The sequence below is a fragment of the Cnephaeus nilssonii genome (genome assembly GCF_951640355.1).
Source record: "Cnephaeus nilssonii genome assembly, chromosome: 15".
NCBI lineage: Eukaryota > Metazoa > Chordata > Mammalia > Chiroptera > Vespertilionidae > Cnephaeus > Cnephaeus nilssonii.
Genome location: NC_137086.1, coordinates 49,889,350 through 49,911,548, shown reverse-complemented (window position 1 = coordinate 49,911,548; position 22,199 = coordinate 49,889,350). Strand labels below are relative to the sequence as shown.

The window sequence follows — 22,199 nt, the reverse complement described above, 5'->3', positions numbered from 1 at the left end:
CTTCATATTATGTAGCATTTATTCAGAGAGATGTAATAGAATGCTGAATGAAATATTAAATCCATATTTTTAATCAGGTCAAAAAGTCCACTAAGTGTACTAAAAATTCCCTCAGCATTATAATTTCAACATCAAATTCAATATTCTTTTCATAATTGAAGCTGTAACATCATCAAGAAATATATTAACTATTCATTGACAGCCAAGGCTACTTTCTAGTTTAAATAATTAGCAATCACTCTTGATAGTAATGGTGAACTTCCTGGGGCCAGCCAACAATAAAACAAATGCAGTTTAGATTTAACAGCTGGTTTTAAAAACATACTCATTAAAAACAAATAGCACAGTCAAAGGTGCAAAAACTGAAGGAGGTACTGAAAAATGCACTGAATTAACATATAACATAGTAAATGGCTTAGGATATTAATGTGAGAAGGCCACATATAATAATTACAGAAGAAAATTAAAAATTTCACTGAGTTCTACATTCATCCATTCGAAATATGCATGTTGAGCTAGAAATACATCCTGGAAATAAATCTATTTTCAAAAGGCTGATTATTACCAAAAAATAATAAACCACCAATGGCAGTTCATGGAAATCCCAGGTACAAAGCAATCTTTCCTTGAATTCAAAATAATGCAAGTGCCACGAGACTCCTGGCTAAGGTAAATAGAATAAAAGAAACCAAATCCATTTGAAGGTGATTTTGAAATATAATAAAACTGAAAAATTTGCCTTGATTACCTCAAAAAGCTTAGCAGTGCCCAGGAGTGGGAACCCAGCCCCTTTGGGCTTAGGCTATTTTAATTCTCTCAATCAGAGGGGGTAGCACTACCAATTCTGAGAATGCTAAAATTGTTCCGCAAATAAGGTTAGACTACATTTTAACCAAACAACATCTTTTAATAGTAATAACTTAGTCTTTAACATAAGAACAAGAAGTATTTTAATGGAACTAGGCTATACACATTCAGGCCTGGGGTCCTGTTGGGAAGGGAGGAAGTTGTGATGGGAGAATTGACAATCAATTGGAAGCAAATACCTGGAGAAAATTGGAATCTTTCCACTAGAGCTGGTCATTTATTTATATTTAAACAGTTATCTACTCAAAGCGAGTCACAAATTGCTTGCAGGGAAGGAAAAAAAAAAGACTTTGCAGCAAGTCAACTTTGCTGTTAATGAATGAGAGGTTAGAAACCCAGAGCATTGGCGCCTATTATCTGCCAACAAGAACATTTCATGTTCAAAAAATCCATGAGGCTTTGAAGAGCTATTTGATCTCCTTAGAAACACTGATACATTTGAAATATCTGCCTGCTTTTCCCAGAGTCTATATCAATAACACTTTTTTAAAAACTCTAGCCAGTGCAAGGTAATAAATAACTCAGGCAAACAAAGACATGGGAAAAGGCTCAACCTAATTGCATCTTTTCCCACTTTATGGATGTGTACACACTTGCAAAAAAAGACAATTCCTTTGTGGCGAGCCCTCACTTCTGTGCTCTAGTCCACTCACTCTTCCTCACCAAACATCATCAATGCAGTGAGTTAGCAAAGGTAGATACCTTCCTGTTAAGACAGTAACAGGGGTGATCACAAGGCATCAATTTGCCATTCATCCATGTGGTGGCCACATCAGACATTACTAATCAATCATGGCACTATGCTCCCTCAGAATCTGCTGGGTCACAATGGTAATAAAACATCTCTACCTCCCTCCTCCAAGAGGCCACATTTGGACAAGAGTTGTCAAAAACAACTTGATAGGTTATCAATTGCACCGCTACTCCTGTATTTAAATTAACTTGCTTAATAGATTTTGATTTTATTCTCACTAACAGATCACTGACAAATATTTTTATCTAAATGCTGCATATACTCTTTTTTTACACTTATCACTGACACCATAATTGCTAGTTAGTAAGATCATCAAGTAGGAGACATAAGTATTAAGAGAAGTGCAAAGCATTTGGGCGGGAGTTATAATCAGAGGATAAACATTAGCTGGATATATTAGCAAGTATGGTGGCTGAAATGAAAAATGACCATCAGAGGTATAGTGTGATTATTGTTAAAAAGAAAAAAAAAAGCTGCATTAAAGCTATTTGTATGAGAAGATTTACCAATCCTTGATGACTACTAGTGAAAATACTGTGAGATCACTCCTATAGAGTTGGATAAGTCCCAGGAGGTATTCCCCTTTGATTATGGGATCTTGAAAATCAAATGTTTTACAACTGTAAGTAGTGAGTCAATCATGACAGAAAGGAGGGCAAGATATGTGCTATTTTTTCTACAGGGCTACCTTGAGTGATGCCAGGGAGGGAGCTGGTGCTCCACCAACACTGAAGACCAGTAGTTAGGAAGCCTGCACACAATGGGTCAAGATTAAGTTGGCAAAGGCCTTAGCCTGACTAACATTGCGATGCTTTTCTGCTAAGAAAAAATGCTCCATAGTGTTGCTGAGAAATTTGCCAACTGGCTCTCGGGTAACTTTCTCAAGTGGACATATTTGTGTCTTCGTTCTTAATTCATTTAGGTAGGTAGTAGCACTTCATCGTCAGCCAGTCCACTGATTAACTGTCTCATTTGCATTTTTTCAATTATAGGTAAGTAAACCTTGGGGACTCCCATGAAGGCTTAATTGCAGTCAACAAATTTTCTAAATATGGCTTAGGGCCATTTTTCTCACCATTAAAGGCAGTACCGTTTTGTTCAACCCAAACAAGGCATTCTTGCTAAACTTGGAATCCCAAGGAGAAGTATGAGTATTGAGGTATGTTGGCCCTTGGAAAGTTATGAACAGGCATTGCTTAGGCAGTTTCAACCTCCTTTTTCAATATTTCTTCCTCCCTGAACCCTTCCTTTTCCCACACTTTTCCGACTCATCCTCTCTGGGTCGTTCCCACATAACAATAAAACTATGAGAAATAAATCCAATAGGAGAATTACCAATGGAGTTTTAAGCGTCCACCCTAATCGGTAGATATTCCTGTGTAAGAAGACAATCTTTGTGACACCACTATAAAAAGTTCATACTTGTGGCAATTCTTCAAAAGGCTAAAGCTTCTTGTAGCCTTCCCTAGAGGGAGCCAGCTAGCAGAAGATCAGTATCTTTGATTCCTCTATTTCCCCCACTGTCCCTCCCTGAGCAGTATCAACATGACTGGCCGACAAATCTAGGACAAGTCATTGCCCAAGAATCCAAGAGAAATACAGTAAGTCTCCACAAAATGGATGAACAAGCCACTAATAGACCCTCCAACCTTGTAGGAATGTGATGAAGGCCATTTAACACTACAAAATGGCTCGTAGGCTCCGGCACACAAAGTGCAACCACTGAGTGAAGAACAAACCACATGAGTCAAGGACCACATCTTTGGGTGCTGGTTGGCAGAGAAATGTGCCTAAAAAGCAAGCATAATCTGAGAACCCTGGGTTATTCTTCTCCCTTCTTAAACTTCTCTTCACATTCAACCACAAGGAAATGTATAACTTGGAATTATTCCTATGCTGGGGAAAGCCACCTCCCATCCGGCCCATTCCCCTCTCCTCATCAGGTGAGTGGAAAGTGCTGGTTGAAGCCTCCATTGCTACCTGGGTCCTGGATGAAAAGAGTTGAAGAGCAGACTAGACCCCATCCCCCAGGGACTGTTTGCTGCCTCTCTTTAGGATGCTAGTTCCCTCTACCTCACCCCTTTTTTCCAACTCCTGTTCATTTTCTTCCCTCTGGTAAGATATTCTCACATTTTGTGCTCTGCCTCCTGCTCTCCCTCCCTTTCTATCTTTTCCTTTCTTATGGTGCCTAGGCTCTGGATTCAAAGCCCTAGTTCAAAGCCTGGTTAAGCTGATCACCAGCTGTGTGATCTTGAGAGAGCTACTTAGTCTAGCTCTATCCACTTCAGATTTTTAAAGTAAAAATGAAAAAAATGAAACACCACACATTTAAGTACTTAGGTAATAAATGAGATATCCTTAAAGCCAAGTGCTTAGAACATGGTAGGCCCTTAGTAAATCTTAGTGTTTATTATTACTGTGATTTATATTTCCTTAAATCACCATTTCATTAAAAAAAGGACTCTTTAAAATTATATTTCTCTAAGTCCTCCCCTTTTACTTTCTTTTTCAAGGTTCCCCCATCCAGCATTTGGAGTTCTCTCTAACCGTCTTCTTACTAAACCTAGTATCATCTTGGCTTGCTCTCAATGCCTGAATGTTTCCAGTTTAAATATGTTAGGGATAAAGACATGAAGAAGTTTACCAAGCAAAATACATAAGCACCAAAAAAATAATAATAAATCTGTATCTTTTCTAGTTCTGTTATATTCTTTAGCTGAAGGAAAGGAGGAATCAAGATTCAGCACAAGAAAATGAGGATTTTGTGTAAAAGTGAGACACCCCAAATATCTAAGAACATTTAGTCTTTATTTAACCCCTATAAGCTCTAAAAGTAGAAAGTCGATATAGCTGTAATAGGAGATAGAGGGAAGACAATGTTAAAAGGTCTAATTTAAGAAGCATAAAAAGAAATAGTATAAAATATTTTACCCAACCAAGTATAGGGCCTAATTCCAAAAATACAAGCTGTTCATTTTGGTCAAGATATCATTTCTTATTAAAAAGAAAATGATGTTATCTGGAAAGTGTAATACCTTAATTCATTAAAATCTTATATTGTTGTCAGAAGCCAGTTGAGAATCCTAGCTGCCTCAAAAATGGAGCCCTTTCTGGCCTAGAAAGACTCACCCATCACTGCAGATCAACCTTCCAAGCCCTGTGTTTTATCTCCATCAATCACTTGGGTTCCCTAGACTTGTTTTTTTAAGTCTTAAAACTATTTTTCTATAAGATATGAGCTATTTTAAATCTTTTCCTCAGTCTTGAAAGGAGCACCTGCATCTCCAGCTAAGGCATTAACTATACATATCCTTGAGAAGTTTGTGAATGGCTCATCAGAGTCGTTTCCCAGAACATGAGTATACCATTCTTGTGCCTTTGTACATACTGTGTTCACATTTATTACTCAAATAAGTTAGCAAAGGGCAGGTCTTGAGAAAAGACTTTCTAAAGAAAAAAATCCAAGATGAAGAAAAGTTAAAATCTAAGGAAGGACATTTCCTGGGCTATGACCAGGAAAGGCCAGGAGAAAGAAAGTAGGACAGGTGCAAAAAACCACAGTGGACAACATTAAGACAAGCCATACTTGTCAATGCTCCAGGCCTCTTTCAGAACTAATAAAGCAAGGATGGTTGATGTGTGCCCAGTTGCTGTCATTTCTTCATTGGTACCTTTAGCAAGCATGCTCAGTCAATAACAGTACTTTGTTCTACTGATCCTAGAAATGCTCTGAGAATTCTTCTCAAAATATAGGCCAGGCAATTACTAGCAAATGAGGAAAGTTAGAAATTAAGATGAAACTGATCCCCTCTATTCGACCCCACCAAAGGCTATGATTTGATTAAGAGTAGTATGTTAATATCATTTCTCCCTCATTACAATAATTTCCTCCTCACATAATTCATAAATAATGATTTTTTAAAATATAATGCAGTAAATTGAAGTGAAATGATAGAAACATATGTAACAAAATAATTCACTAACAAAATTTCAGCTCTTCTTTTATTAAAGGAATGATAATTTGGACAAGAAGAAATGAGTGTCATTATTCAAGAGTTCATAAGAGGTCTTCCGTATAAAGTATAGTTTAAAACCAGTAATTTTAATTAAATTAGTTTTAAATTTGAACAGTTGATCCATAGCTTTTTATAATTAAACACGTTTTTTCTGCCTACTTTTAAACGTTTTTTGAGCATAGAATAATGCCCTCCAAATCTTTTTCTTCCTGGTCACTGCTTTTCCCATTGTAAGATGTACACCATTCACCAATTTTATCACATATTCAAATAATTTCCATGTGCTCACACTGTCAGATAGAGGTTTTCTATCTTTAGTTCAGGAGACAACTCAATGAGTTGTAAGCATTAAGTCTTTAACTTCCATCTAGCTGACACTTCAGGTTCTTGTACAAGTTGCTATTTATACAAATAAAATCCCCTGACATTAAGGAATGATCTAAGCTTCTGCAGAGATTTCTTACTGACTCTTCTTAACATTCTTAGACACAGGCAAGAGCTCTAAGGTTAAAGCCACACCTCTACCCTAGACCTACTCCTCCAACTGTTCAGGTTAAAATCTCAAAATCTTATCATTGCACCTTGTTCTCTCTGACCCAGCATCCAATCTGCCATTATATCCTGCCAACAGCATCTTTGAAATACATCCATTATTTGACCTCCTCTCACCTTCTCCACTGTTAGAACCATGGCCAAGCCATTAGCATCTCACCTCAGAATTGTGCAATATCTTCCCCTAGCTTGTTTCCTTTCCTCCTCCTTTTACCACCTTTAGTCTATTTTTTATTTTTTAAGTTTATCTTTATTACTGAAAGTATTACAGATGGCCCCATTGACCCCCTTCACCACACTATTGCCTTTAGTCTAGTTTAAATGGGAGCCAGAATAATCCTGTTTAATACACTCACATAATGCCACTTTTCCACATTGTTGAGTGGATCACCATCTAAGTCAAAGTCCAAAGCTATCAAAATTTTGTTCAAGGTCATATACTCTGGTCCCCAATAGTTCTGATTTCTCCCTCGTTCACTCCACTCCTAAATGCTGGTCCCTTGGCTATAACTCAGACCAGTCATTCCCCACTTCAGGATCTTTGTGTTTTCTCCTCTGCCTAGAATGCTCTTCCCCCAAATACCTATGAGTCTTGGTCCCTCAACTTCATCAAGTATTTAACCAAGTATCAGCATCTCAGTGAAAACTTCACTTTTCAAATTGCAATTCCATTATTACCTTTACACCCTCAATTTGCTCTCTTATATTTTTTTATAAACACATCACCATCCAAACAAGTATTTTCTTCTTAGATTTATTTTCCCCCAACCTCTGCTATATCTCAAATACCTAAAAGAGTGTCTGGCATCTAGGTCTTCCATAAATTTTTGCTAAATGTTATTAAATAATTGCAACTTTATGGATGAGGAAATGAGATGACAGAATTGTCCAAGGGCATAATGCCTAGTCCCATACCCAACTCCCACATGTCTTCTCCCTGTTCATTCTTCCATGGAAGATTATTAAAAGGCATGCTATTGACAGGAGTGTGGAATTTAGGGACATATTTAAGTAAAGAATAGTCCAATTGTAATACAAATCTTATGACCTCTTTCTCTTACTGTGCTCTCTTACTGTGGTAGACTTTCAGGATTAGGCTCTCCTTGGAAAATAATCACAATTTTATCTTTTGTGTTTATTGCTTTCAGTGTATAAAAGTCTGAATTTTATTTAAAGACTGTTTCCCCTATTAATAGTATCAACATGTATGAGACACTAAGCTTGATGTTTGCTTGATGACTTAATAAATGATCTTTAATCCTCAGAACCTATATAAGGTACACACCATCATTCCTTTTTTACATATGAGGAAACTGAAATAGAGAAAAGTTACCATTTTTGTAAACTTGGGTTCACAAAATTCATACTATCACCAGTCTACTGTGACACCATCTTCCCTGACCATGACTTTACCATAGGCTGTGTCTGCTCTGAACTCTTCAGTTCTGGCTATCGGTGCCATTTGTCTGGAGCTAAGCATGAGTTACGGTGGATATTAACTGTTCACTGGATTGAGTCATGTGGCTAAGCAGTAAGGAGGTGAATTTCCTTATGGCACAAAGGGAAAAATGCAACACCAACTTCCTACCTTGAAATCATGATTCCCATGAAATATGAACTAGGAAACTACCAGGGACATCATCATCCTACTTACTATTTTCTTACAACTAAAAATATCTACATGTTCAAAGAAGACTTGATCAAATAACATCTAATTCTTCCTTCCTCTAGTCACCATATATGCCACTGTCTATTTAACCAAACATGGAAAATATTAATTCTAAATTTCTACAACATTGCCTTTTAGTCTGCCATACAGTGGACACTATGGTATAATGTGAGGTTGATTGATAGTGTAAAAAAGCCACACAGCATGTGTTAGCTGTTATCATTATCTACACATTCTATTTCCTGTTCAATTACTAGTCTATGGAAGACAGAGCTTAGCAATGTCCTTACATTGCACAAAGCACAAGATTACCCATTAGAGAAACTGGCCTAATCTAATCTTGCCTGTGACAGTTAAGATTGTGAAAGTTAGGGGCACTCTAGTAACCTCTCTGAGCTTTTATTTCTTCAACTGTAAAGTGGGGTTATTAATATTCTATATTTCATCAATTATTCTGAGATCCATGTAAGAAGGCAAATCGAAAACACCATTTAAAGTTTAAATAAGTATGTCACTATAAAGTATTTTGGCATAACCTCCGGGTACCATTGGAAGTCCTTTTAAAATATTCACCATAATTTATTGGATTACCTGGGAACTTTAGGATCAAAAAGCTATGCACAGAGAAGGGTATTCCAACAGACTACAGGATAGTGTGAGGGTACCATAGGCCCTAGCAAAACAAGAACAAGGTACTCTCAATAGGAGGCAAGCTTTCTGCTTCCACCTGACATTGGGCATGACAAGGGATAAAGTATGGTTGGGATAGTCTAGATACAATCTCATTGTTCCCATTTTTGGAGAATGGTTAAGAAATGTGATTCTCAAAATAAAGCACAGGAACCTTCTTTTAGAGACCTAAATACTGGCTATGGAATGCAGCCCAAAAAAGAGATGTATGAGGTCAACTAAAAATTAGATAAACCATTCTTGTAATATAAGTAGCCAGCTCATCCATGGAGCTGTTCTTGGTGATTCCAGCTCAATTATCATTATGTTTCTTGCTAGAATCAAATAGTTGTTTACTTGCTGCTTTCTCTTCAAAAACTTTGTGTATATGTTAAAGTCTTATCTTGAGTGTTAGATTTCTGGCCACTTACGAACAAGTACTTCCTAGTGCTTTACTGGCATGTTGTCCATAAGCATATGGGATTGGGTGTACATATCCCCAGTGTTTAGGCTGCCTCTTCAATTGACCGGCCTACTCATACAAGTTGATTAGTACTTCTCTTTATTTGATAAATGTACTTTGGATGTTTTCCGGATTCAATACATATTGAGCATCCCAAGCAATTACATCTTTCCTGTATGTTACATCACATAATCCTCACCAAGAAAAAGTGATCCATCACTTTATCCTCACTATTCAATAGGTAAAGGAACTGAAGCTTAGAGAGAAGCAACTGGCTAGCTAATAAGACAATAATCAGGGATTGAAATGCATGACTTCAATTCCCAGGTACAGGGTATTTAGCTATATACTTAGCTCTGACTGCTTTGGAATACAGTAAGAAACAAAGGGCAGCCAAAACCGGTTTGGCTCAGTGGATAGAGCGTCGGCCTGTGGACTGAAAGGTCCCAGGTTCGATTCCGGTCAAGGGCATGTACCTTGGTTGTGGGCACATCCCTGGTGGGGGTGTGCAGGAGGCAGCTGGTCGATGTTTCTCTCTCATCGATGTTTCTATCTTTCTATCCCTCTCCCTTCCTCTCTGTAAAAAATAAATTAATAATAATAAAAAAAAGAAACAAAGGGCATTTAAGGTGGTTCCCCTGAGAAGCCAGGACACTTCTCCATAGAGGTGCCTGCCAGGCTTGGCCTGGTTTGGAACCTCACAGTCTGTTTCTCCCGGACTGTGCTTTTAGGGAAAATGCAGCAAAAGCATCAGACCGTTCTGTTCCATCTAAAACTGGAAATATTATCTCTTTGGTCCAACAAAGTGCCTCTACAGCTGGACAACATATTGTCTGTTCCTTTGCAAAAGAGGTTGAGCTATACAAGGAACTTTCAAATTCATAGATTAAAGGCCAGACTATCCTCAAAAGACTGAAAATGCCTAACAGTATTGCCACAAATCATAGAAAAATACCAGTGGGTCCCTTTAAAGAAAGCCTCAAGTCTATGATATCAGAAATTTTCTTTGAAAAATACAAGTACTTCATGAACTTCTGAGAAAATCACAACTTTTCACCAGTGAAGAAAGAGTCAGAGAGTGTATAGTACAGTAACTTGCCCCTACTAAAAATCATGCTTAGTATTAAGATGAAAGTTTCCTCAAGGCACAATCCCTACCTTGGAGTCCCTGTGAATCTAGCCTTTGACAAAGTTAAATCACCTCCATATTTATAATAAGATATAAAGACCACCTCATTATTTCTTTACCTGATATACTAAAATATGCCAAGGCAAACTCTTCAAATATGCTACAGCTACATATTTGAAAGAAGTAATCTCTGTTATATTTGGACTCTCCACCTGTTACAGTTCTCTAACTTTCTCTTAAAAAAATTAATACTAAGGTGTGAAACATTCTATTTCCACCTATAACTTGATTTCAAGGGCTCACTCACATTAATTTCAGCATTTCAGAGCTAAATATCATCTTAAAAATACCTGCATAAGTAATTTGCATCTCAATGAGACCATCCTGCTCCATTTCTTAATAGGATTTTTAAAAAATATAAACTGTTACTGCTACTTTTCCTTATTTAAAAAAAATGTATTTGTTATCTCATCAGAGAATAGCTAAAGTGATATGCAATGATCTGTGAAAAGGATTTATTAAAAAAGGTGCTATAAAAACAATTGAATTTTTAACTTCAATATTCTTGTTTGTAAAAAGCAAGAAATTGAAGTCATTTTTACCTTGTTTAAGGTTTTAAACAACATTCTTGCCAAAGCTTTTAATTGCCTTTGAGAGTAAAAATGCCTGTGCCTTTAAGACAGGAAGATTTGGGGTAACTAAGAATGGAGGTAAAGACTTTGAAAATGTATATTAAGATTATGGCCAGAGGATGATTGTGATGGGTTCTCAGGAGTCTTGCTCTAGGAAAATTTTCAACCCCTCTCTGATGCCAGGTTGGGGGTAGGTAAATGGCACAAGACACTGGAATCGTTGTATCTGCCATCTCCCACCCTTTCACAGGGAAGAGGTAAATGCCTCCATTTCAGATAGTCTGTATGTTCTAAGTAAAAGTCAGATTTCAACCAGACCTATGGTTCTCACGGGGGTAATTTTGTCTCTCCAACCTAGGATACATTTGGCAAGGTCGGAGGATATGTGATTGTCACTACTGGGCAAGGAGACTACAGAGATGTCTACTAAACATCCTACAATGGACAACCACAACAAACCATTGAAATTAAGAACTATCCCAATGAGGCAAGGCTAAAATAGCCTAATGGAACAAGTCAAGGGGTTTGTTAGGAGAGGGCTGAATCTGATGCCAAATCCTGGAAAGCTATCACCATAGCTTTCCTCAACTCCATTTCCTAGACCTGTATTTTTCAAAGAGTGATTCATGAGTCAGGTGCATAAGAAACATTTACAAACTGAATACAGATTTCTGATCCCTGGCATGACTTTTAGAACTGTGAAGGCAGAGCCCAGGAATCTCCATTTTAATCTGCTACCCATGTGAATCTTCTACACATTAAAATATGAGAACTACTACTTCACTTCTCTATTAAGATCATTCCCTTCTGTATTTTCAGGGATCACTTATCAGTAAGCAATTCTTCTAGGACTCCCAATGTCAATAGAATGTAATCTCTATGAGGGCAGGACTTTAGCTTGTTGTTTACTGCTCTATGTCTAATGGCTCAACTGGAGTTGACATAATGGAGAACAAAAGGGTACCTACATCATCCAAATTCTATCTTTTATGGGGAGAAACAAGATAATGTAAAAACAACATTAGCTGCACATTTAATTTGTATTTCTACAGTCTAGGTATTATGCTAAGTGTGTGGCACATACTAACACATTTAATTTTTACATCAATGCAATAAAATATAAATATCATTATCACTTTACACATGAAAAATGACATTCAGAGAAGTCAAGAAACTTGCTCAAGGTCACTCAGTAATTATTGGGATTCAGAATTCAATTCATGTTCTATTCAATGGAGAAGAACTATGAACCCATGCCTAACTCTCCCCACTTTTTTTCTTTCCAGATTCTTCATATGATGTAAGAAATTGTTGAATCGAGAAAACAAATATTCCTGGAAAAACTCCTTAAAGGGGGCTAACAGCTAAGCAGCCCACTGTTTTGCTATCTTACTGCTTTTCTTCTTCCTATATGGGAAATGGTAAGGTGGGGAATTAGCAGTCATCTTAGACTGAAAAGTGAACTTGATAATAGAAGCCCCATATTAAGTAAAGCAGACCATAAAGTCAGAAGGGGCCTGAGTCCTTGATGCTAGACTCTGGGCTTACTCTACTGACCCTGAATTATACAGACCTTCTTGAGAGAGAGACAAACTCTATTTGGATAACTTATCATATGCAGTTGCAATTAAACCTAATTAAAACATGTGCAAGGCTTTATAAAATTACTAATACTACTATTTGGTGTTAATAATTTAGGATACTTAATTATAAAGCAAAATTTAACATCTACATAGAATTAATATTTTAATATATCATGACCTTTATGTGGGAGGGCAAATGAAACCAACCATGGCACTGTGGCCCTTACTTTTAAATTCCTTTTTAAAGTAAATGACTAATTTGATTAATTCTGATTAATTCAGTTCTTTTGGAAGAAATTCTGTGTGTTTCCATACCATAACCTTAAAAAAAAAAGTCTACTTAATGTACCAAAAATTTTAAAGTAAATTACCAAGAAATTTGTTAGCTAGAAAAAAAAAATGAATTACTTCATCTTTGGACCCAAATCTTAATACACTTTGCAGTCTAATATTTAAAATAAAGTCACATGCTTTCAGGTAGGAACATATGAATGAATTAATGATAGACTTCCAAATCATTTATTGGGATTTTTCAATATGATAACATTACATTGGCAACAAGAATGGCAGAGAAGCTAATATATTAAGCACACATTATGTGCTCATTGTGCAAAGAACCAGGGAAAAATGAACATTCATATACCTTTGCTATCTTTATGGAGCTTACAGGTTAATTGGAAGATATCACATTAATGCTATTACACTGCAGTGTCACAGCAGGAATGACAGACAACTCACCATGCTGTGGGAAAATATCAAGGCCGGCTTCCGGAAGTGCTGCAATGTACCAACCACTGACTGTGTGACCTCCCGGTAGTTACTTAAATGCTCTGAACCTCATTTTCCTGATATTTTTAATGGAAATGACAGTGTCTCCTCTATAGGATGACTGTAAAAACAGACTGCATTTAAAATGCCTAGTACAGGGCCAGGAACTTACTAAGTCCTCACTGCATCCTAGGCAGTATATTAATAATAGTTACTTACTATGGTCCAAGTGGCATTACTATTCCAACTTATAAATCAGAAGTGAAAGCAGAGATTCATAATATTGCACAATATCACCGAGATTGTAAAACACACAGTTGATTTCCAAATTCACATCTAACAGCAACACCTTGTTCAAATTTTAACACCTACCTTAAGTGAAAAAGGTATCCTCTAACTTATTTTTCAGATTTCTGACTTAAAAATCATGTGTCTGTTACTGTTCTCTGCTTGGCTTTTATTCAGGTAAAAGGTTGGACCTTGTGGTAAATAATTTTGCCTGGCACACATTCTTAGAACCACCTAAGGTTACATTTGCCTGGGTCGGTCTGATAAAGGCAATCACAGAGCTATGCATCAATGGTAAGAAAACTAAAAAAAAAAAAAAAAAGTCTTTAGGTCATCATGCCAAAATGCCAAATTTAATTTACTCAGTTAATGGCAGGCATTAGCATCCTACTAGTCAATTGCTTTTAGAATCTGACAGTATCACCATCTCTGCCAAAGAAGTTGCTTCAATTATCAGCACAAACAGATAAATATGGAGAAAAAGCAAGGTTCCCTATCATTTCTTGACTTCCAAGCAAGGAAAATCTCAAAAAGCTTTACAAAATATACTGGTTATATGGAACAGTGAACTATATGTAAAACAATTAGAGGGTTAAATCCAGAACTGGGCCTCATTGCTGTAATCTGAGACCTATCTTCTTCCAGACCAGTGTTCATTCTCACACCTTAATCAAACGTAAGCTACCTCTATCTTCTTACATCTTTGAACAATTGTATAACTTTCTATACAGACTGACTGGCATAGGATAACAGCTGTTACCCTGAAAAAAATAGGGAAAAAAGTTAGCACTTCTAAATGATTATTGATTTAAACATATAGTTATATAATTAATATACTTTGCAATATAGGCCATAATATAAGTCAGGCCCTATACTGACTGGCAGGACAGCCTGACTATTCTAATCATGAGAGGAATGTTAATATACACATTTAATACTTTTCCAATGAAGTTCACCTAATTAAAATTGTAGAGTAGCCAAATAGCTCTACCAAAGAATACCATTCAGAAACAAACACTGTCCCAGACTGTTGCCTCTACCCCTTATCCTGGCAAACTTGAGAGCTGAGGAACAACTTAGCTCTGACCTTCATTAACTCCTTATACCAGAGCAGGACAATGAAATAGGCAAGATGGGCCCTTAAAGTGTATATTTTCATGCCTTTCCATCAAGGAGATTTAAGAGCATCATTTAGTAATTTTTTATACATAATAACCATCATCTTTGAAAGTTCTTCTTATGCTTAACCAAAATTCAAACCAGTTTTCTCAAAAACATTCTTAGTTTACCTTTAAATCCAAACGTACTTTTCCCCCAAGTCTTTTAATATTTAATACTTTTTTCCTGATTTTTTTCAAGAATATCTATAATAATAAAAGTATAATATGCTAATTAGACCGGGCGTCCGTTTGGACAAAGCCAGGACTCAGAGGGAAGCCCGGGTCCAGGGTGCCTGCCTGTGGCCAGAGGGAAGCAGGTTCCAGCAGCCAAGGGAAGGAAGGCCTACTCTTGCATGAATTTCATGTATTGGGCCACTAGTAGATATATAATAAGTCAGTTTTGTTGTCTTGTAGAGTTTCTAAAACTTTGCCGTGAAAATGAATCACCTGATATGGGTTGAGGGTCAGATGGGACATTTAACTACAAAATCCAAGAACCTACTCCCTACAATGCTGGATTCAGGAGGTCTACAGCATGGCCAAGGAGTCTACATTTTAACAGTCTCCTTCCACCCCTTGCCGGGTTTAGCATGCAAATGATCCTCTTTGAAAAACACTCATTACAGTCAGAAAGGGATTGAAAACTTTCTTTTATATCCAGCTGCCACCTGCCTTTCTAATTTCATCTTTCACTTTTCTCCATCTTTCTACCAATCTCTGACATCTGCAGGTCCAGTTAGCTCAGAATACATCCATGCCATAATACTGTGATCTTTTTGTTTCTCTTTTGAGCTAGTCCTTTTCTCTCCTCCTCTACCTGGAAACAGCTATCCACTTATATAGGAAAGCTTAAAAATAGTACCTTCTTTATAAAGCTTCCTCTTCCCCTTCTCTATGGGATGCCCCCAACTGAATATACTTCAGTTCAAGTGATTATTATAATCTATCCATACAAACGCCATGTCCATCCATAGGAGAGTGAATATCCCTATACATGTGAATACATGTTATTTACCCAATAAATGTTTGCTGAATTGTAAATCTAACAGATTCTAATTTTTATAAAATTGCCTCTTAGGGACATTAGAGAAGGTGGGAACAGTTGCCATCCTTGTCATTGTTCTCTTGAGACAAAAATAATTCTAACATTTCTAACTTTCTTTAATAATCTATATTATCCCACAAAGTTTTATGGAAGTCCTACTTGGACTTTTTTGGGGGGGAAATTTTTAAGAGAGTGTTCCTGTTTTTGTAAAATTCATGTTGACCTTGCTACTTAATCATTCCCATCTAGTCAAATTTAGCTTTTAAAAGTGACTTTCTGAGATAATATATTCTAAAAATCAATTTTTATGTCATGATAGGAAGTTAAGAAACATTTCACTGAATAAAATAGACCAAGACCTTAGAATCTGGAATAGGGGTAATGCAGTTTTCTTCATGAAATATCAGTCTGTCATGAAGGCCAAAGTCATATCTTGGAAGGAACTTGGATGGTAAGAAATAGAGAAAATAGTGCCCACTATGTGATGCAAAGTTTACACTGCAAATTATCTATAACAACAGAGAGGCTCTCAAATATAAGCATTCTTCTTTGTCAAGGTGGGCAAATCATGCCCAAATCAATATCCTTTTTCCATGTGTATGGGGGAAAGAGACTTACATAATCATGTTTAGTTTTGCTTAGTGTTAAAACCTTCTCAACACTGGCTATTTGAGTGCAGAATCTGACATGATTCCTGCTCAGAGTTCAGAGAAGCTTCCTTTTGCTTTGGAAAACTACCCCAGTTACATGGATTCTCCTTAGCTAATGGGCATTTTCCATGACCATCAACATTTCAAAACCTGTAAATGATAATCCCTATCCAACTTCATCAGAAAACCAGAAAGTCTCAGAGCTGGAGTTTCCTTCTGTCCTTAGTTCCTTCTTTTTATTATTTCTTTTCCACATTTGTGTCTGTGAGTTATATGAACTTTGTTGTAACTGAGAAAATAGCTGCTTAATTATATCTTAACTAGAAGCCTGGTGCACAAAATTCCTGCACTGTGAGGGGGTGTCCCTCAGCCCAGCCTGCACCCTCTCCAATCTGGGACATCCCCCTCACAATCTGAGACTGCTGGCTCTCAACCACTCACCTGCCTGCCAGCGTGATCAAATACAACTACCCTCTCCTGCCAGCCATCTTGTGGTGGCCATCTTGTGCAAGGGCATATTACCTCTTTATTATATAGGATAATCATTGCAATTCACTCATTTGCAGCCTCCTCAACTTTTCTAAACAGGTATATCACATACTGTAAAGTCAGCACACGATTAAGGGGGAAGGGGTAAATATGGGGCTGGACTATGAGCAATGACTTTGATTTTGATACATGGCAAATCTAAACACAAGATATCCTTTGTAAATTTTACAATTATGTGGTCTCACTGACCTGAAATGCTTCCCTGCTGTCCTTTTTATGACAACAAAAATCTAAACCACTCTATTCAAAGTTAGCTGACGGCCGCAGCTTCTCAGAAAGCCTTCCCCGTGCAATCCAGCCCACCCCAACCATAGGGATATTTCTTGGTTCTTTGACACTTAACTGTGTTCACTTCCAAGTTGACACTTGGCATGTATTGAGACTCCCAAGAAGGCTGTATATTCCTCAAGAGTGAAAACCAGGCTATACATGCTTTTATCCCCCATAACATGTAGCTCAGTACCCACCAATTCCCAACTCATCAACCCTTCCCCAACACCATCATGAAATTCTTGCAATATTGCATAAGTAATTTTGAATGTTAGAACCTCAAAGAGACCTAGCTTCATGTATTTCTTAGTAGACAAGGATTGTTTTAAATCTCAAAAATCAGAATAACATAAAAATTACAGAGTTAAAAAACAAATCAGTTTTCTAAATCAACACATAGCTAGCTATCGTTGGCTTAATATTGTCCATTTAAAAGTATATAACCCACTTAAATTATTAACCAAATAATACTACATCAGATATAAGGTACATTTTACAAACATAGTTTGGACTAAAATTTTCTTTCTGGTTTGACTAATTGTGGGACTTATAAAAAAAAAAGTCTCATCAACAATTTTTCCCCATAAACCATTTCTTCAAAAATATATGATAAAACCATAGATTTTTAGAGCAGAAATACTTTAGGATATATCCATTAGATCAGCTATCATCATTTTACAGATGAGAAAACGGGGGCCCAAAAGACTTAAGTAATCTATGTTGTTACCTAATTAGGCAGTGACAGAAATAGGACCAGTGTTCAGATCCCAAATTAATGCAACTTCTGTTCTACTTCACTGTTTCATTTAGAGCACAAATTATGTGTATGTATTTTTAAATTATAACTTAAATACATACAAAATGAATTTTAAAAAAACACTGAACACCACTATAAATGACACATGCACATGAGGATAAACAAGTGCATACACAATGCATTCCATGACATACTCTCTAAATTTGCACAAGCGCACAACACAACCGTTCTTAACTCACGAAGTTTAAAGATGACTGTATTCCAAGGGTTTGTAAAATATGAGCATTTCTTACCTGGCAGCTGTATGAGGGTTGATAAAAGACATTAAAAACTTGAGCTATGATTAGACATCAGATTTTTTTTCTGGCACTGAAAATTGGCTTATACTGGTGTTTCAGGGGTCTAGTGTTTTTAATGGGAGGTAGGCCACCGACTTGAGAGGAATCACCCAACATATGTGATGTTACCCACACTGCAATACTAAGCTGACTGCAGGTGATTATCACCCAAATCTTCCTATTGGCCAGTCCTGGCTCTATTTTTCCTTATTGTACCTGAAATCACCACCATTGTAGTCATATCAAGTTAGAAAACTTAGGTGGGAAAATTACACCAGAAATCGCCACACTGCTCCACCCCAGGTAACAAAAAGGGCAGTATCAGCTCCAGTCTGTTTTTGGACTATGGGTTTTGAACTGTTAAATTGCCTAAGTTGGGGAGGAGGGGCGAGAAGATCTACCCATAATAGAAAAGCTATTGATGAGAAAGGACTGCCCCCAATTCTTCAACACCAGTATCCATACTTAGACAATTAACTGGGGATGCATATATATTTTGAAAAAAATAAGTGATACATTCTTAAAATATTTCATAATACTCCTGAGCCACAGGAGGATACTTTTAACAGGGCCTCAGGTTCTGATGTTCAAATCCTTTCAAAACCACCCACCCTGATGCTAAACATCCCTTACAGATTTAACCACCTCTGTTATCTTCCTTTGCCCTTTTATATAGAAGCTGACATCTTGACAGTTTTAATAGGTACCCAGGAGTGAACAAGGAAGGTGGAGGAAAATGCTCACTCCAGTTGATTCTTTCTTTCTAAATACTAAGCCATATAAAAAATAATCAGTAACAGAAAACCCAATAAAACAAAGGACAGCAGCTTTTCAAAGCCCATAACTACCAAGAAATCACATCAAACAGCATCAATATTATTGCATGCAACAACAAAAAGGTAGCAAATTTGGTTGCGGCACCTTGAAATGTGGCTTTACCCTTCATCTTGTAAGAATGGTGCCTTTTTAAAAAAATAAATCTTTTAGTCTTTGCATTAGAAACACTTTCACTTGTTTATATCAACACCAAAATTGTTGGCAATTCTTATGTATCAGTTTCTTCACCGTTTTAACCCACAATTTTGGAAGAGCAGACTGATTCTCTAGGCAAACATCAATAAAGGCTATTCTGTGATCCAGAAATCTTTCAAATGAAGAAGAATGTATTCATCTAACTAGTCTTCCTTAAAGAAGCTCACTGAAGGGCTACAGAATGAATTCATTCCTCATAAGCAATGGCTTTCAGTCCCCATGGGAAGAAAGACTCAGAAATAGAGGAATGAAAATACCAGTTTCATTTCTCAAGTTTAGATCACAGTTGAAGAGTGTATCTGTGGTGTAGAATCCTTCATCTATATAGAGAATAAGTAAGGAGATCCTTTCTCCAATATTGGTTAACAGTAAGTAAAGAGGGCCTGAGTGGTCACATCTTTACCTCCTTAAAACCCCATTTTCCTGCTTTCAAAAGCAATGTTTACAATGAGACAGATTAGATTAGAAAGCAAAGTTACTCACCATGGAGGAATCACTGCTTCCACTGATCGGAGCTCCCTCAGCACAGGTTGGGAGGTGGGTAGAAAGTTGACTAGCCCTGCCCCCATCTATGACATCACAATCTACCTCATAAAAGGTAGTGAAAGTGTTCTGAACTCCTGTCTGATTTCCGAGAGATACAGAAAAGAGAGCATGAGAGAGAGAGCAAGAGAAAAAAATAAAACGTACCCTATTGGGAAGGGATTAGGGACGTGGAAGAGGGAGTGGGTCATCGGGAGAAAGAGGCATATGAAGGAATTAGGTGCTGAAAGAGATGGGTGGGCCTCTGTGATATTAAACAGCCCGGCCACTAGGATTCCTCATTGGTTCTCTTGAACAGGTATATGGACCACCTGAGAGAAGGAGGATGAAGAAGCACCCCGCCTTGTCAGGCATTGTAGGGACAACTGTAGTGGGTTCAGAGGGGATGAATCCCCTATTTAAAGCACCGAAGATCACCAAGAGAGAAAGCAAGGGCTGAAGCTCTTAAAGCCTGGAACGGTACATGGGGAGTGTCAGATGCCTTTCTTGAAAGTTCCATTGCCCTGCTGTGTGACCTTCACCAAGCCCTCGGGCCTCTGCACATCCAGCCAGTAATGATACTAAGGGGATACTTACCTCTTTTATTGGAATCACTGAAGAACTAAGGCATTCATTGTTGCTAAAACTGCAACTCTTTTTATTCTTCAATTTTGCATCCATGGGTGGATTGTGTGATAAGCACAATTTCAAAGATAAGCCAATAACCAATGCCTATTTCTACCTTTAGGATGTTAATTTTGACATAAAATATTACTAATAGTCTTGACTAAAATTTTCCATGTATACTGAATAGCACATACATCTAAAGGGGGGCATTAGAGCCCACCTTCAAAACTGGAGAAAAATCAAACACAGCAAGATTTCTACAGTCATAAGGTCCCCTGCACTGCTGCTCTGAGAGGTCAAGTTTAAGTGACTCAGTGATGTGAAGTGACAAAACATTTTTGTCACATGCAGTTCTGCTATAGTCATCTAGTTATACCTCTGAAACTTTTTTTTGTGTTTGTTTTTTTGTGTTTGTTTGTTTTTTGCAAATGAAGATTTAGAAGTTTAAAATGTGAACTATTCAAAGTTGTTAACTGGTTATTACAATAAAACAAAAGGAAGGGGTGATAATGAAGAATAGGCAGGTCCAGAAACCATCCACATGGAAGCCAGATCTCTCTTGCCATACAAAATATTTTAGTAAAAATAAAGATTCAAAATAACAGCTGTAATTCATGGCATAATAAATGGGTGATGCCTAGTTGGCTGTTTCTGTATGCAGATAAAATTCCCAATTTGGAATTATTTCCTTCTGTTTTAAGTCTATATAGTTCTATTTCTAGTTCTGTCATCCTTATCTCACTGAATAGATAAGTGTATTTGGTAATCACAATTTAAAATTAAGCAAAATTGACAAATTAGAGAGTATTTTGAAACACAGAAGCTACAAAATTCAAACTAGTTACAGATTTGGCAACATTACTGTCATCTTTTACTTCAAAATGAATGCTAATGACATTTAAAGAATATCCTGAGAGAATTAAAGACAATAGAACAGGAAAAAAAAAAATCTGGCTATGAGAACAAAAATGTTCCTTATATTTATTTGACTTTTTCTATACTAATATTATTAGAGAAACAATAATACTCTGTTTATATTTTCCTTATTCTATTTCCATTTTATTAATTCCAAGTCTAAATTCAACTTCCATATTTGACAGTTTTTGTTGCATGAGATTTCCCAGTTAATGGCCCTATAAAGTCTTATTGTCTTCCAATTTCTACATATTGGATCACTGACTAGTTGGCCTACCCTTGTTTTTTTATGCTTTATAATGAACCCATTTGGTTTTAAAAATTTGATTTTTTTTTGGCCATTAAACAGAATTTTTTGCCATTATCATTATTCCTCAATTTCAAAATGATTATTATTTATTATAAACTTATTTGTATCACAGCACCTTTCATATCAAATTTAAAGCTCATTATTTCAAGAGTAATGATGCACTTTCCTCTTCTTCCATTAAACACCTTACAATTTTTACGATCTAACAAAGAAGGTACCCTTCCCCCTTTGTTAAGATATTAAAATAAAAAGTGGAATTAAACACTTTTTAAATGTTAAAGCAAAGCGAACTGGAATTAGATTATAATCTATTATTTCTTATTATCTGTTGTTTATTTGGAAACTGGAGCCTGACTTCAGGAACCCAATGCAAAACTAGGCTGCATCAAAAGGATGCAGAGTGCTGAACTGTGCTGACATTTTAGTATGATTGAATGTGATGTCTTTAGTTATATTAGTTAAAATAACAAAGCTTTTTTTGACAAAGAATGCAATGCTGGGGTCAGATAATTTCCAACTATTCTTAGGATCTAGCCTCTTGACATTGTTTATGAAAACCAAGTCCTACTGCAATTGTGGATTTGATGCATGCTTTTTATGGCATTACCGGAATGGATTAGTTCGCCCTACAAGA

General features: G+C 36.7%; 1 protein-coding gene across 4 annotated transcripts in view; it reads right to left on the bottom strand.

Annotated features, from left to right (window-relative positions):
- The window catches only part of CTNNA2 (catenin alpha 2), a gene marked incomplete at both ends in the record, with an annotated part of 1,062,955 nt that overhangs the window by 5,705 nt on the left and 1,035,051 nt on the right, over positions 1–22,199 (bottom strand). The window contains one exon of one of the 4 annotated variants that reach the window (XM_079791896.1): positions 19,675–19,815. The exons of the other annotated variants lie outside the window; for them this stretch is intronic. Within the exon in view, the coding sequence (XP_079648022.1) occupies positions 19,675–19,815 (141 nt within the window). The remainder of the gene's footprint in view (positions 1–19,674; positions 19,816–22,199) is intronic. 4 annotated transcript variants of the gene reach the window in all.